The sequence below is a fragment of the Sturnus vulgaris genome, chromosome 2 (assembly GCF_052056855.1).
Source record: "Sturnus vulgaris isolate bStuVul1 chromosome 2, bStuVul1.hap1, whole genome shotgun sequence".
NCBI classification, from domain to species: Eukaryota; Metazoa; Chordata; class Aves; order Passeriformes; family Sturnidae; genus Sturnus; species Sturnus vulgaris.
In genome coordinates, this window is record NC_142244.1 from 40686837 (window position 1) to 40703427 (window position 16591).

At 38.7% G+C, this 16591-nt stretch overlaps 1 protein-coding gene across 7 annotated transcripts in view; it reads left to right on the forward strand.

The window, feature by feature from the left end:
* The window catches only part of FAT3 (FAT atypical cadherin 3), a 400923-nt gene that overhangs the window by 282621 nt on the left and 101711 nt on the right, over positions 1-16591 (forward strand). For 5 of the 7 annotated variants that reach the window (XM_088159363.1, XM_088159366.1, XM_088159364.1 and 2 more), the window contains exons 5-7: positions 9516-9830; positions 11679-11889; positions 12325-12393. In XM_088159363.1, coding sequence (XP_088015489.1) covers positions 9516-9830; positions 11679-11889; positions 12325-12393 — 595 coding nt within the window. The remainder of the gene's footprint in view (positions 1-9515; positions 9831-11678; positions 11890-12324; positions 12394-16591) is intronic. The other 2 variants (XM_088159365.1, XM_088159368.1) reach the window with 1 other exon arrangement.

Here is a 16591-nt window from a genome sequence, read left to right on the forward strand (position 1 = left end):
AATACTTTATTCAAATATGCATGAATAATTGCTAGGATATTGTCCTCTACGTTGATTAAAATTTTACTTTCCGTCTCCTTGATAACCAAAGAAATGACTTATCAGATAACTTGAATATCAGAAGAAAAATCATATCTTCAGTTTTTTTCCCTTTTTGATTATTGAAAGCAGTCACTGCAATCTTCCTGGGTGACTATTCAGTAAGCACAGATAAATTTCTGTGGTCTAAACCATACAGTTTTGCTTTTTGCATATTGAAAATATCTCTAAAGGATATTCAAAAATTGGGAAAAGCCTGTATCACTTAAAAGTCTGATTTATATACTGTCTACCCAGCTACAAAATCAATTTTTTATTAATCAGTTTTCTAACTGGTAAGTTTTATTTTGAACATAAAACTGTGGAAGCTTCATTTTTTTACTGCAAAGAAACTAAATTGCATTTAAATGTAAGAGGCTACTTGTCAGTCTGTCAGCTGTAAAACTGTCTTTAAAACGTTTTATCTGTGTGTGTGGATGGAGAGCACTCACTTCTTGCATATTGTGGGAAAACAGTGTGAGGTGAAAATTGGATATTTTCAGCGTTACTGATGGGACACAAAGGCTTTTACGTTAATATTAATGGTTCCGGCTTTGCTTTGGTATTGATCAAAGGCTTGTTGGTAAGTGATGAGTTCAAAGATAGAGATTTTTTTGGGAGGGGGATTTGGGGGGCAGACTCTAAGTTTCTATCTGTAGTAAAACTGGAGAATTTAATCACCAAAATTGTAGCTGTGCAATGTTAATTTCTTCAGTGAGCAAACACCTTGGTAAAGTTGCCCCAGCCTGACTTGTGGAGCGGGCACACCTCTCCTCCTTTCGCTCTCATTGCCCTCGCTCACTGCCGTCTGCCTTTTGGGTGGATTGGTTTTCCTCCTTCTGTGGTTCGTTTTAAACCCTGATGATTTCAGTAGCCCTGCTTGTAGAAGAGATGCACGAACAGTTTATTGGTGGGTGCAAATGGATGACAGGGAAAGAACGTCTGGAGGAGGAGCTGGAGATGCTTAATCTGCTTTTCAGCCAGAGACAAGGTGGTGTCATCTCCTGTTAGCACAACCAAGTGCTGCTTCGGGATAAAAAAGAAACTGTTGCCTTTCTTCTAAAAATCCCTGGTTCTGCTTTATATAGCAGTATAGAGTTTGGATGCAGTGTACCTGTAAAGTAAATAAACATAAGGAACAACAGTGTATATCTGTCATTGCTGGACAAATAAACATTTTACCTCCTCATTGTAACAGTAATATTGTTTTAAAACTGACCATCACAGAGCCTCACCTGAGAATGGTTCATCCAAAATCAGAAGGCAGTGGATGTCAACATGTCATTGTTGAAATTGAAATTGTTTAGAAGTAGGTTTTTATATTATAGTTTAGGACACAAGATGATTATTCCCTTTGAAGACTGAAAGTTTTAGTTGAAGGTATTGCTTTGATGTAACTGAAGCTTCTGCCACAATGTGTTTAAGGGTTTACAGAGCAAGCTTTTTCACACTATGCCTTTTCTTAGAGGACTTTCAGCAGCTCTTATATCATATTAGCATGAGGCAATGCTGCTGACTTACTGCCAGATAGATGGGGACTATTGCCACACACCTGCTCTGAATCCAAGAGTTTCTGCTGAGAGGCTTGGAAGTTAATTCCTTGTCAGTTTTGGTATCTGGGGACCCGTGCTACAAACTAGCACGGCTGCACACCTCAACAAGGATGTAAAGTAAATACTGTTGATTAGTTAACTCCATGGTGACTAGTACTATGGCTTGATTAGATTTTGGCAATAAATCAGCATGTATTTTTTGAGCAGGACATGTCTGTTGATAGTTAGAACATAAATTATTAATACTAGGAAAATATGTTGGAAGCATGGATAACATATTGTGTCTTTATTAATAGCCAGAATGTTTTACTTACACGATTACACATATTGTCTGGTCTAGTATGAAAAAATGGAAGTTTGGAGATATGTATCAATGTTCATCATTTTGGGGAAACTGAAGAAGGTATTTTGTTCCTTCCTGTAGAGAACATGAGAATCAAGTAACTTCCATGGAGAGAAAATGAAGGGTAATTGAATCTTTGAGAAAACAGCTGTGTGGTGAGCTTACAAGCTGATGCACACCTCTTTTGAAGCACAAAAACTGAGAGCTACTGTATTTCCTGAGTGCTAAGATAAGATTTTTGGAGAAGGGCATTATCTGTAGAGGTAGATCTGATAAAGGGGAACTTATCAATATTTAATCACAGGTGTTTCTTATCACAAGAAAAGCAAAATCCACAAATGGCTGAAGTAGATATTGAGGTATGAATCAGATTAAGATCGGCATAGAGAGTACCACTAACATTAAACTGCATGCATATCTTGATTTGCAAGCTTTATGTTATTTAAATCTGCTTGAAGTGAAATATTCTCACATTTGACTATTCATTTTCTGTTCACAAAACTCTCAGATTGTAATCTTCACTTTCAGCAGGAGCTAAACACCTTCTTCAAAGTTTACTGTGAAGATCAATAGGCAACTTTCATCTTCTTTCTCGTTTAGGGGCTATGATGGTAGTTATACTTCTGTTTAGTGATAGGTTGTTCCTCAAGAGGTTTCATATGCCTAAAAAAATTACTTTTAAGCAATTGCTTATCATACTTTATCTTGTTTGTAAGGTGTCAGTCTGAAGGTGGGTAAATGTCCTTCGACAGGTATTATCAGGGGACAGTTCAGAGTGTATTCTGCTTTTCAGTTCTTTCTTCATTATATATTTAGCAAGTCACATTACTGTAGCCTCACGAGCAAAGAGAGGAAGCTCATAATGTATCAAAAAACCTTTACCATTGTTGTTTGGAGACTGAGGTTGATGTTCTTACTGTGATCATCTCAAATTTTCCAATCTTCTAGTTGCCAGCTTTGCAAACTGCTCGACAATGGGATATGATATGTGCAGTTTCAAGCTGCTGTTATCACCTAGAAGGTCAGAAAAAGTCCTAGTTGAGCAATGCTTTTCCTTACCAGAGGATTTCTGCTGAATCTTATGTGACTGTATACTACAGTTAGGCAGTAGAGGTAAAGCTTTTCTGTATTTAATTCCACCAGTGGAAGTAAAAGGCGCTTCTCATCTTCTGGAAAATGACTGACTTAGAGTCACTTCTGGACAAAGTTTAATCTGCATTTCATCAAAAGCAAATTACACGAGCTTGACATTTTTAAGTATTATAGTTTTCTTTTTACTCAGGGAAAGGAAGACGAAGGTGCTTTGTGAGATTGCTTGAAGGAGTTCCCTTTAAAACATGACAGGCTGCACTGTTTTCCTGGGAAGCTAATGGAGTAATGGTCGGTTCTGCACTTAGCATGTATTGATTGAGGAACACTGTAAATAAAGCCTGATGAACAAAGGTCGCCAGGATCTCCAAACTGTAATGAACTTTAAAAGCAATGCCTGTGGAAAATTGCTATTTTTCTTTTAGAGGGTCACTGTCAAGAGCTATGCAGATTCTTCCTTTTATTGCTACTAAAGCTGAAATAAAAGTTTTCAGTTTCTTTACAGAGACTTGTTTACTGTTTCTGTTTCCAAAAGCTTGTAGAATAAAGTGGGACACAGGATAAATTTTGGACTTTTAAGTCACCTATTCTGATATTTCATTCTGCCAGCTCCTTTGGTTACCATCTACCAGTTTCTGCATTCTGAGTCTGACAAAGTTTAAGTTGATTTGAAGCCTCTAAGGCTTTCTTCAGTACACTCGTCTAATATTTAGGTTTGCAAATACTATAGGGAGCATTTAACTCCAAATGAAAAAGCCTGCCTTCCTTCCTTTCTTCCTGTCTTTTGGCAATACAGCGCTGAAATTACCTGATGTCATCGTTAATTCTCAAATGGTTTAACAGACCATTATGCATCGTTTTCTAGCTTGAGTGTGGCTGGAAGCCATTGACATTCCTAATCAAACACCTAGAGTGTTTATGTCAGTAATAATCTCTATTTAAAATGTACTCTAAATTATTTATTTCTCACAACTGGCCAGAGTGAATGTATTAATTTGTTTTACATTTCAAAACAAAGATTTCCCAGATTAGCACATTGTAAAGGAAATAAGGAAAGATGGATCATATTGATATGATTGGAACTCTTTTGGACAAGAAACGTAATTTGTCTTTTGGGACAGCAACACATTTTATTACAATAAGTGAAATAAACACTACCCATTTCTTTCCCACGGTTGCTAGATAAAGGAGTAGAAAGAGAAGATATCTAGCTTGCTACAGCTAACTCAGTATTCGTTTTGAAGTAAACAAAAACAAAAAACCAAAGAAAACTATGTACATTTGTTTTTCTCTCGTATTCTATTCTCGTATATCTTTGTGCTACACTGCCTTCACTTTGTAGCAATAATCTGACATGTAGTTCAGTAACAGCGTGCATTTCAGAAGACGTATTTCCTTGTAAGAATTTAGCCACGAGTTTAGTCTCTCTCTGAAGTAGGCAGAGATAGTAATTCAGTGCATCTGACTTTAAAGTTCTATTCATCCCTCGATGAGCTCTCCTTTATAATCTTTCACTTCTGCTCGGGCTGAATTCCAGAGACTTACAATAGGTATTGCAGCTCGTTTACACGTTGGCAGAAGAAACAAACCCATTAGTCACTAGCAGCAGGGGTATACCTCAACTCTCCCGCTCCCTTTGATCATTTTTCTGCCTTCAGTAACTCAACCACATTCTCTTTTCTAAGGTTTTCTGAAGCAAAATTAGCATTTCTTGTTGGAGGAAGTGAGAGACTTTTACCTGAAGACCTCGTTGTGCACACTCCTTTGATGAGGCGCAAGCATCTCAGCTCACTTTATTTTGCATTAAGTAGTCATCACACTAAAAAAAATAAACAAGCAAATATGATATCTTCAGCTTTTTGCAATGCTAATGACAGTGATGTGACAGTTCCTCATAACTTAAAAATTGGGTAGGCTGAGTACTTCCTCCTGCCAAAGAATGATATGGAAGAAGATACTTGCTCTTCTCATGGCTTGATGACTCACATTAAACACCTGCTAATTGTCTTGCACTTGTTGAAGTAACATCCCTGCTGGCTTTTCACTCCAGCTGAGTTTATAATTACCTTGGAAGTCATGGGCTTTTGCTAATGAGACTCAATATAGTACTCTTAATTCAGAAGGGTGGTCCTCACAGTTGTATTTGTTTTCTGAAAGATTCAAGAACTACACCTTCTCCAATTAAGTGTCACTTATAGAAGGAGTGACTGTCTCAAGGCAAAGTTCCTTTTGTCACCATTGCTAAGGTCTGCTAGGCTGGATTGGGCAGGATTATTAGGCAATACTTCCACAGTAGGTGCCTTCTCCAAAGTCATAAAAAGAAGAAATTCACACATCTAACATTCCAGCTGTGGTATGTTAACAGTCAGAGTCAGTCTTCACTTTCACTGAGAAGGTCCACTTCTGTGGAAATCCGTTTTTAGTTGTTCTGTGGACATGAACAAAAACGTGAATATTTCTCAGTCCTGTAGGGAAGGGAGTGTTAATGTCTACAAACCAAACCTACTGAAGTAGATCCTGCAGAAGAAGTGGAAATTGTTTTACTTGGAGAGAAATTTCTGTTATTACACTGAATTTTTCATATGCTGCAGAAGGAGATATTTTAGTACATTTTTCTCAAAAAATACATATCTGATAGAAGTAGAGGGGATTTTAGAAGGCCTTGTCCTGGTAAAGGAAACATTGTAAGGGAAGTGTGACTGTTGTTGCTTTAGCAAATAAATTCTCAGGTAACCAGTATCTTTATTGACAGACATGTTTCAGTAAAGTCATAAGCATTAAAACCAATAGGTAAATACAGATTCCTAGAGGAAAATGCTCATTTTGTGGAGAAAACTGTAGTGGAACTGTCTGTAGGTTGTGAGAAAACAGCAGTGATGCTTAGGATTTCACCATGAAAATATATAATAGTTCATATTATTTGTGTTGTCTGTTGCATTCAGACCCTGTTAAATGTGTATGGTAACATTCTTTTTAAGAATTCCACCCTTGTTGAATGGACCAAACCTTTGTCTGATTAGTCAGGGAGTCCAAATTCAGCTGCTTTCATGGCTATATCCCAGCCTTGGGAGGCTGTAGCCTCTGTTTAGGCTGTCCTGACACAGCATGAGCAGCAATATCTAACCAGTGGAGCAGAGGGGACCCCAGCTGGGCTGGTCCATCTCAGCTGCACATGGTCAAGCAGCAGCTTGTGTGCAGCAGTTGGGTCTGGATACCAGACTCGTCACACAGACAGGAGAAGGTGTTCACCATTTAGGAAAGCACATGCTGCCCAAGCAGCTGTTCCTCATCTCGCTGGGAAAGACATGATTTTTGTCCTTACCCTTTTCCCATGCTCATTACTGTGAGAGACATCTCTTGTTGGGTTTTCGATGGCACATCTTGACAAGCATGTATTGAGACAGTCTGTCTCAGACTGACAGATGAATGACAGATGTCATTCAGATGTCATTCATTTGCATTACCTTTCTTCTCTGTTTTCTTTTTTCCTACCTTGCTACCTGCAGTTTTCTAAAAAAAAGTAAAACTAAACTTCACTGCTCCTAAATTACAGCTTCTCCCCTGCAAGTCTCCTGTGCCTTGCACATCTGCCTTTTGCATTTCCAGAGATACCAGCTGTGAATTAACTTTGTCCTATGTACATCCTAACCTCCCTTCCCTCCCTGGTTACTTTTTGCTGTAATTTCCAGCTGTTCAAGGGTTTAGCTAAGAACTGTGGTAATGTTTGAATTGAAATTGCCTTGGTTAGAGGGGCCCCTAAGTGCTGGTGTGATACTGTGTCCTGATGGAAAAGGTATTTGCAGAGAGATGTGCTGAATTACCTCTCTGGTTCTCCCCGGTTTTGTCTGGGAACAATTCTGAACTGGCAGTAATTTCTTGGTTTGTTTTAATGTGTTGTCATGGTGGGTTTTTTCTGTAGGGGCAGAGGAAATTTTTGTAGCTCTTTTACCTTGTTTATGGCTGGAACCTGAATAGCCAGGCTGGGGTCAGGATGATGGAGCATGGAAAAGGGGTCAGCCAGGGTGCAGATTTACAGTTAGGGAAATAATTGCATCGCTGGTGTGAAGGAGACTTAATTAATTTGCATGCCTGCAAAGAGAGAACTTCAGCTCCTGTGTCTGGCACTCAGAGCTTTTTGACTGGAGCTGCATCCTGTAATTTTGAAAAGTTTTGAATGTCACACAGAGAGAAAGGTTTAGCTGGTACCTAACATTTTCCTCTCCAGGGATGTAAAGTTTTAGTCCATGTAGAGCTGACTAACTTCAGGTATTCTGTGTTAATTTTTATTAATTATCTGTCTTTTTGTGTTACTGCCATTACTCTTTCCTGTTAGCTGTCAGCAGATATTTTCAGTGTAACTTTTCTGTTATCAAACAGATTTCTCCCAAGTTTGGGCTTAAAAATAAGTACATGCCTGCAAATATTTGCTGCCACAACACCATGCTAGTCAGGATTTCAGCAGTAACCTGACAAACTGAGAATGTACTGGTAAGACAGAATGATGCCTCACTTCTTGAGCAGTTTTTTGACTTAGGTAGGGTTTTTTCATTTTAGTTGTTTGGCTGTTTATACCACTGTGGTTTTCATAGATTTTATTGTCATAGTTGGTTGTAAACCCTTTATCTCACTCACACACCTTTTTTGTTGATTACTGCTAGCAGGTTGGAGAAAATGTCTTAAAAAAAAAAAAAAGTTGTATTTGTTCAGAGAACAAGAGTTTCCAGAATCTTGCTAATATTTTTTAATGCAAGAACATCACTCTAAAAAAGCATTTTGTTGGGGTTTTTTACAGTTTGGGTTAGGGTGTCTCTGATTGTTTCTATGCAATGCAGCTTGTACTGCTTGTCATTAATGATCATTTTAGCTGTGGAGAAACCCCAAAAAGGTTTTCCTTTGTTAACTCATGGTCTCACCTAGAGTTTGGCCAGTTGCAATGTGGTGATCCCAACAACTGCTAATTGCCAAACCTACTCAGCACTTAGGAAACTCTTTTTCAATCTTGGTAGAAAGAGGCCTGAGACTGGTACATGTTGCTGGGAGGATGGGTTGCACTCTCCAAGTGGGTTCTGGGCTGTTTTGGGGAATTTATATTGCCACTGTATGTTGCCATGCTCCTCACTTTTCTATAAATGAGCTGTTTCAGTCCCTGAGGGAGTCAGTCACTTCCCTTCCACTGCATCAGTTTTTAAACATTTAGATAAATACAGGAAAGGGATGATGGCTTTTACCTTTCTCATAGAAAATGCAATTTTTCTGCTGATCTCAGTGTTAAACCAGGGTTACCTTAAGTTAAGACTTTACACAAGGATGGAACAATGCCAAGGAGTATTATTACCAGAAAATCTTGCTTTGCCTAATGATTGGACATCATGACTATAGGATTTGCAAGGGAACACAGAAACTTTTAAGGAAAAATAAAACATCAAGAAGTTACCAGCAAACCAATCGATGTGCAGTGATCAGTATGAGCAGGGAAGGATATGTAATATCTTGGCACACTATCATCAGAAATTGCTACTGTGGGATTTGGCATGTTACCATATGTAGCTGAAAATTAAATTTGAACCTCTCTCATGCAAACAAAAATAACTTTCTGCCTTATTTCATTCTCATTAAAAATGCGATCGAAATATTGAGGGAGAAGTTTGAAACATATTGATTTCATTTTGAAGGCATATTATTAAATCTCTTGAGGGCTTGTTGATCTTGAATCATTTCATTTTCATAGTGTTTCAGATTGAAAATTATTAGTAATTCTGTTTAAGTTGCAGCTAAATTACTAATTAACTTTCATCTCAAAGATTTTATTTCTTACATGTTTCTGGCAGCACAGTGCACTCTCTACACAATGCAGCAGAAATTTTTTTGTTACCTGCCTCTCTGTGCTCCTTATAATCTTATAAAGCAGGTTTGGAATTAATGAGCTGTCACATCTTGGGTAATGAATGAAAAGAACTGACAGAAATCCTTTTGTTGTTTAAGAAATTCCAAATAATTAATGGAAAAAATGACAGAGGTTCTTTTAGGGTTTAAGAAGAAATGCATCTTTCAAATTCTTTCTGTGACAGAAGAAACTTTAAAATATGTATGCAGAAAATGCAGGGATCCCTGATTAATGGGTTAATTCCAGTTCTCTCTTCTGAGATAAACTTGCAGAATTTGATATAAAAGGATTTTATGTTTTGAGAAATAGCTTCCTAGTCTTCAGGTTCCTTATTCCACATCCATCTCAGAAGTAAAAAGTCTTCTGGATTCCTGGCTTTGCCATTGTGGGCAAATTGAGTTAAGCACTGAGCATGTTTATAGTAATCATGTATTGTGTACACAGAAGATGTCATAAACTGCAGCTTAGCTTTGGGGAAGGCAAGGTGTTTCCTTACTTTTCATGTTTTTCTCCAATTTATGAAGTGCCACTGTAGCTGTTGAGAATAACTCACACTGCTGTTTTTCAGGTGACTGTCTCAGATGGGGGCACATCTCCCAAGCAGTCCTCTGTGTGGGTGGTGGTCCGGGTTCTGGATGAGAATGACAACAAGCCACAGTTCTCAGAGAAAGCCTACAAGATCAAGCTGCCCGAGAGGGACCGCAAGAAAAGAGGGGAGCCAATCTACAGAGCTTTTGCAGTTGACAAAGACGAAGGCCCTAATGCAGAAATCTCGTACAGCATTGTGGATGGCAACGACGATGGGAAGTTTTTCATTGATCCCAAAACAGGGATGGTTTCTTCCAGAAAGCAGTTCACAGCAGGGAGTTACGACATCTTAACAGTAAGCACTCTTTCATTGACGTACAAACCCACGATTTGACTGACTTTTTTTTTTTAAAAGAAATAAGCCCTCCTGTATAAAGAGGAATGTATAACTGTGTTTTTACTCTGTATATAAGACTTAAATTAAGCAATCTAGTATTCTTATAAAACTACTACCAAAAAATTGAGTCTGAGAGATCATTCATCCTATTGCAGGTCATGAAGTATTCGCTGAGTGTCAAGTCACCCTGCAAATTGTTAGCATAAGCCATTCCCTTGAATATGCAGAAATGAAAACCAAGCACTTGTCTGCTCCCAAAGTTGTATTGTGTTGGCCTGGCATATACAGCTACAAATCAGTACTTACCTTTTGTGTGGACACGATTATTTGCCCTTACAGAGGGCATCTGCTGTCCCAGTTAGGTGGCTGCACCTAAGAGAGGACTAGCACTGTGTCCTTTGTGTTGTGGAAGCAATTTCAGTTGAAAGAAATCTCAGTCAAAATTCTTCTTTCAGAACTCTAACCATATAGTGAAAGTGAAAGAAAGGGAGAATAAAAGATGGTTGAGTTGATATAAAGCCATATGAGACTAGAATGTGTGCTCTTCATCCACAGAAATAAGCCAACAAATTGTAGTTAAGGAGTTGAATTAAAAATGTCAGAGGTCCATGGTCTAACATCTGGAAGTGGGTATATACAGAAGTGGGTTGCCTTCATAATGTTGGAAAAGGAATAAATAACAAAATGTTGAGAAAAACGTAGGAATCAGAGTAGAGCAGCCTTCAAGTGAGTGAGTACTTCTCCCTCTGATGACCTCAAAGTCATATTTGAGATCTGAGCCTTCTTATAATGCAACAACTGAAGATTTTCTACCTAGAAACTGCTCATCACACATTCAGCATCTTTTCACAAAGGGCCTGCTTGCCTGGAATGGAGCAGAATGACAAGTGTTAGCATCAAACCCACTCTAAACATTTCCAGAGGAAGAAATGGGGCATGATATTTCAGGGGAAAAAAACTATTTCCCATTTTAAAAAGATATTATCATATTTAGACCAATGGCCCTCTATAGCCAGAAAGATTACCTTTTTTTTTTAAAAAAAAAAGCCCTTTGGTTAACATTGATGTTATCCACCAAGGCACCCATTTCGTAACTTTCATTCAGCCAATTCTTAAGCCCAGTGTTTGTTGCTGCTTATCTTGTCTTTGTTGTGCTAAATCCATTAAGCATGCCACACAAATATCAAGTCTATCCATCTTTCTAGAGGACTTTATTATAAGAAGAATCAAATCAGCTTTTAATGAACATGACAGACACGAGAAAGAAAAGAAAATATGGCAAAATTTTAAATTATGTTCATTATGGAGAATGAGGGAAATTACTTGAAACTTATTTAATTCAATTAAAGGTTCCGAGGAAGGCAATATAAGAAGTATTTATCTGCAACAGAGATGCTACTTGAAAGCAGTCAGACATGCTCTGGGTGAGCATGTTTTGCAAATGAATGTTCTTACACAGGGTCATTACAAAGCTCCCAGCTTTGCTGCAAGAGGGAGCTGGGCACAAGATGAAATCAGAGAGGGAAACTGGTTCTGGAGAGGAAGATCTGTGTGGGGAGTGTTTGAGTTGTACGTGCTTAAACAAAACATTTCAGTTTAAAATCAGCTTTTTCAGTGAAAAGTCAAAGCATTATGAAAAAAAAAGGAGAAAAATAAGTGCTTATCTTCCTCTTTTTTCGTGGGATTTCACATACAGGATTACAAAGGCCATTTTCCAAGCAGTCTGCATTGCACTGCAGTAGAATTAGCCCTGATCTGCCTAGCAGGGATGCTCAGCCTGAGCCCTTTTCCCTTTGTGCCTGCCAGATAAAAGCAGTGGACAATGGCCGGCCCCAAAAATCCTCAACTGTGCGTCTCCACATAGAGTGGATAAAAAAGCCGGCGCCCTCGCCCGTGCCCCTGACCTTCGACGAGCCCTTCTACAACTTCACCGTCATGGAGAGTGACAAAGTGACCGAGATGGTCGGGGTGGTCTCGGTGCAGCCCTCCAGCATCCCGCTCTGGTTCGACATCGTCGGTAAGTTGGGAGCCAGCCGTGCGAGGAGGACGCCCCAGAGGCAGAAGCATATGGCTGTGTGGTTGTGAGAGCAAGGAAACTAATCGTGTCCCCACCTCCCCCCCCACCCCCCAATTAAACCCATTTTCCTAATGGTGGAATGAAAATGCTGTTTTAATATAGTGATAACAGTAATAATAATATTCCTGCTTCTGTTCTGACTCCTTAGCTAAGCTTAAAAAAGCGCTGTATGGCTGAATTGTTTTTTTTCATTACTATGTTATTTACTGCAATCTTAATGTTGTCTGTCATTTAAATTCTATTGTCATACTTTGCTAATCTCATTTCTAAATGTATTTATGGTACTTAGACTTGCTGTCCCTCATTTCTCTCTTTCTTCACCTTTTTTTCTGCATTCTGTTCTTTTTTTTCTGCTTCCGACTGCCCTGCTTCAAGGTGGCAAGCATGCTCGAGAGATGTTCTATATTCTACAGACAGCTTGTGGGCAGAACTGTTCAACAGAAGGTACCCTTAGTGCAAACACATTTGCTAAAATACAACTATCCAGGCTGCCTTTTATTTTTTGCAAGTTTTTTGAGACAATTTATATTACATCTTTCATAAGTGCCTGTGACAGGATGCGATGCGACACATGGATGTGCTGCATTTCTTTCTATGACAGCTTTTACCGTATTTGTGTCCAATTATTATCATTTTATTCACGGATTTTCCACAGTTTATCGCAAATAATTAATTCAAACTTCTCACAGTCCAGTGCCATCCATTTAACTGTGAAACAGAATGGGATGCCTCAACATATGGGTTACAAATGGAGCCACCAAAAGTTTGTCTTGAATGCAAGCTGAAACAGAGAAATGTGTTTTGATGTGAGATTTCAACCACAAAATTGTTTTACATAAAATCGCTTATAAAAATAAGGAGGGAGATGCATCCTTAGTAAAAAGGAGGAGAAGCCATGGAAGTCTTAAAATCACAGGGAAATGCCATTAGTTGCCAAAATGCCAGGGAGCAAAGGGTCTCGCTTGGTTGAAGTAGAGAAATGGGAGTCAATGTTCCTAAGCATTTCTTCCCCACTTATGCTGCTGATTCAGTTAATGTCATTTAAAATATCTCATTTAACATCTCAAAAGTGAGAATTTCCCCTGGAAAATTATTGTGCTTCTTAATATTTGCAGATGCTTGTGTGCAATACCTTTGGATGTAAAACTGGGCACCTGCACAAAGTGTAGTAATTTAAATGAAGGGTTATAAAGCAAAGGCTGTATGAAAGATTAGAGAAACAAAAAGCCTTTACCATGGACTTAGCAGAAAGTGTGCATCAGCAGTCTTTATTTACAGGGATTGAGCCTGGCTCCCATTTCAGCACAGTTGTTTGCAAATGGGTTTAGCCAACAGGAAGGACAGGGACCACAGGAGAAAGGGTCTGTCAGAGTCGTTTTCATCTACCTTTTATTGCCAATTTGTGCAGATGAAAGACAGAAGCAGCACCATTTCCTCTCTGAATTTGTAGCACAGTTTCTGATGTGCCAATCATATTCAAATTAAACCCAAAGCTACTACCATGTTCTGGGGTTCCTGCTAGTCCCTGGGGAGGACAGCATATGTTTCCTACAGTTTTCCTTCTATTTCCTTGGTTGCTTCAATATGCTACATGCAGTTTATCAGCTAATGTTTACATTTCTATTCCCTTCCTTACTGACCCTTTCCTCCCAGGACAAATCCATCTTTTTTGATGTTATTGACAGTTTTTTCCCTATTTGAACCTTTTGCTGGACCTCTCTTGGTCCTTTCCATGGCAACTTGACCAACTCTCATTAAAATGCTGCCCTGAGGGAAGCCACTGCTCTTCCGCTACCTTCTTTTTCATTATTAGAGTCACTTTCAATCAAGCAACACCTTATAATGATATTTGATTTTTTGCTGCCAAATAGAAATGATGGGGAGAACATTAGGAAATTTTAGCCTCTGTCATTTAATGTGGTCTTTATGCCTAAACTAGTTCAAATGGTTTAGAAGATTTTTCCCTACTTAAACAATTCTAATGGTTTCCCTGTGGGCTGTGGCTTCTGAAGCTGCAAGATGCTGCTTCACTGCAGATGTCACTGAGACAGAGTTTCCTTAGACTTAATGAGAAATCAGTGACCCTGACCCTCCAGTTTGGTTCTGTTGCCATATGAATGTTTTCATAAAATACTGGTGCTGTTACAAATAATAGCACTCCCAGCAGCACCAGTTTCTGCAGCAGGAATAGCCAACAATCCCAGGCATGCAGAAGACCTTGCTGTTCCAGACACACAGCATGCAAGGAGCAAAGACAAAACCCGTCCTGAGAGTTTAACAGACAGAACACTGTGTATTTAGATTACCATTGCTACCTTTAGCCAGTGTCAAGCCCCACTTTTTTAAATTGTTCTTTGATATCATCAACATTGAGGTCTAATGCTGGAAAGCCCAACGAAAGGCATGGGGTATTTGTAGAAATTAATTGTCATATATATATAGAAAGCTGATGCAAGAGATGGTTTCTGTGCTGCTGTAAAACCAGACCTGACCCTGCTCCATCTGGTATTTCGTGATTCTGTACCTCTGTGCATAGTTCACAGTAATGTCAACAAAACCCCTGAAGGCTTATGTAGAGACATGGTTTAATATAGAGTTTTGCAGCTTGACCTTTATCTTTATGACCTTTTCAAACTAAATGGGCATTGGAATTCCAGACGATCTCTTTTTTAATGCATAACATGCACTTTCTCCCAGCTAAAAAAAAAGAGAGGGAGAGCAGATAAAGTTTGGCTATAAAGTATTCTGTCTGCCTAACTTATGCACCTTAATTATATATACTTTAGGTGGCTGTTTAAGTTCTTGAGTTATTCAGCTCCAGGAGAGGAAAATGCTACACAAGCAGAAAGGTCATCTTCCATTGATGGACTAGAGAGGAGCAGGATACTTGGATGATTGTTTGTTTCTTTAATTGGGAATACTTGAGAAGTCATACCTGTTTCCTGTTTTCAGACTGCATTCAATGCCATTCTCAATTCATGCAGACCCCACAATGTGAAAGACATAAGTTGTATCAGTTGTATTAAATCTATTCAATAATTAATAAAAAAACTGATTTTCAGTGGGAACTCCAAGATAAGTCAGAGATCTTTACTTATACCAGGTAAATTGAGCCCTTTCTGTTTTTTCCTTTATTACTGATGGGAATGGTGGGATGACTACTTTAACACTGGAGCTAAGCTGCATGGTGCTAGTTTTTGCTTAAGTAGCATGTTGCACAACATCTCTCTGGTCCCCCACACGGTCCTCCCTCTATCTTTGCTTCTTCCCCCAGCCTGTGCCTTTATAACAGCAGCCAAGCTTTGAAAGCACATCAGAACTTTTTACCAAGCGCGCTTAAATGCCAATAATTTTAATATCCATTCGTTTTAGCTAATTGTCCATTTAATTAATAGTGCTGCAAGCTTTCATTAATGTCAAAAACATGCAGCTCCCTAGCCTTCTTTGAATAATCTTCTCTGAGAACTATCTAAAATACCTTCCTGGTTTCTTTTTTGTTTTGTATGCCCTTGCTTTCAGCTTCTTAGCAGCAAACTCAAGGCTTTGACTCTCTTTACAGTAGTTTTATCTAAAATTCAGTCTGCATTACTTTCTTCTTAAGATATAGAACCTAAAAGAATAAATATTTGTCTGTCATTTTGCTAGTATTTATTATGTTATGATTTTAAAAATCTGTACTTGAATTTTTATTTCTTGAGACAATCATTAAGTTTATTTCATCTTCTCTGAAAACAAAAGAAATGAAAATTTTGACTTTGCTTCTTTTTCTGAACATCCTAGAGGTACTTTAGCCTCACCTCTGAGTTTCAGGGTGAATTAGTTTCCTGCATTTTGCTCTGATTCTCTTCCCTGAACAATGTGAGAATTGTAGCAATTGGCCCAGTTGATCATCACTATTCACTGCTGTCAGCTTTTTTTGGGACAAGACAAGTAAGAATCTTTTCTGCACTGAGAAAATGTGGTTTAGAGGACTGTTCTCTAAATCAGATAATCTCCCGTATGTCTTTTCTCCATTTGTCCATCATGGCATGGTAAGCCAAATGAGACTTGTGTGAGGATATCCAAATATCTTGGCTCTATTAAGTCTGAACATGAAACATTGAGTGTTTGCTGTCTAGCAGTGAAGGGAGACTCCTGCTAGGTTCTGGCAGTGTTTGAATTGGGGATGTCCTCCAGAGCTCAGTGAGATCCATCTTTGCATCTGAGACTGGACAAGTCTGATTCCCTACAGTCTTCAGATATTTCTAAGGTGGTATTCAATCCCAGCCTTTTTGATCATCCCACTGGAAAATATGGAAAAAGGTCCTCATATGGTACTCATTTCCCTACGAATCCTCCAGATTTGCTGACATGTTTCCATTTCAGAGGAAAAATTTATTTTTCCCAGTATCATGATCCCATCTTAAAGTGTGTATCAGCAACTGATAGGAACTTGGGGAGGCTCAGCATCTTACCAAAAAGGACCCACATCTAGGAAAAGCCCTACCAAAAAAAATTAACTGCAAACAGCAAAATGAAATGCAAGAAGAATATGCTTGAAAATGAAAAACCCCAACATTGAAATTATAACGGGACAGAGATAGAGCCCACATCTTGTGGGAATGCAAGATCTGGATTGTGTCTTGCCTTAGGCAAATTCTTC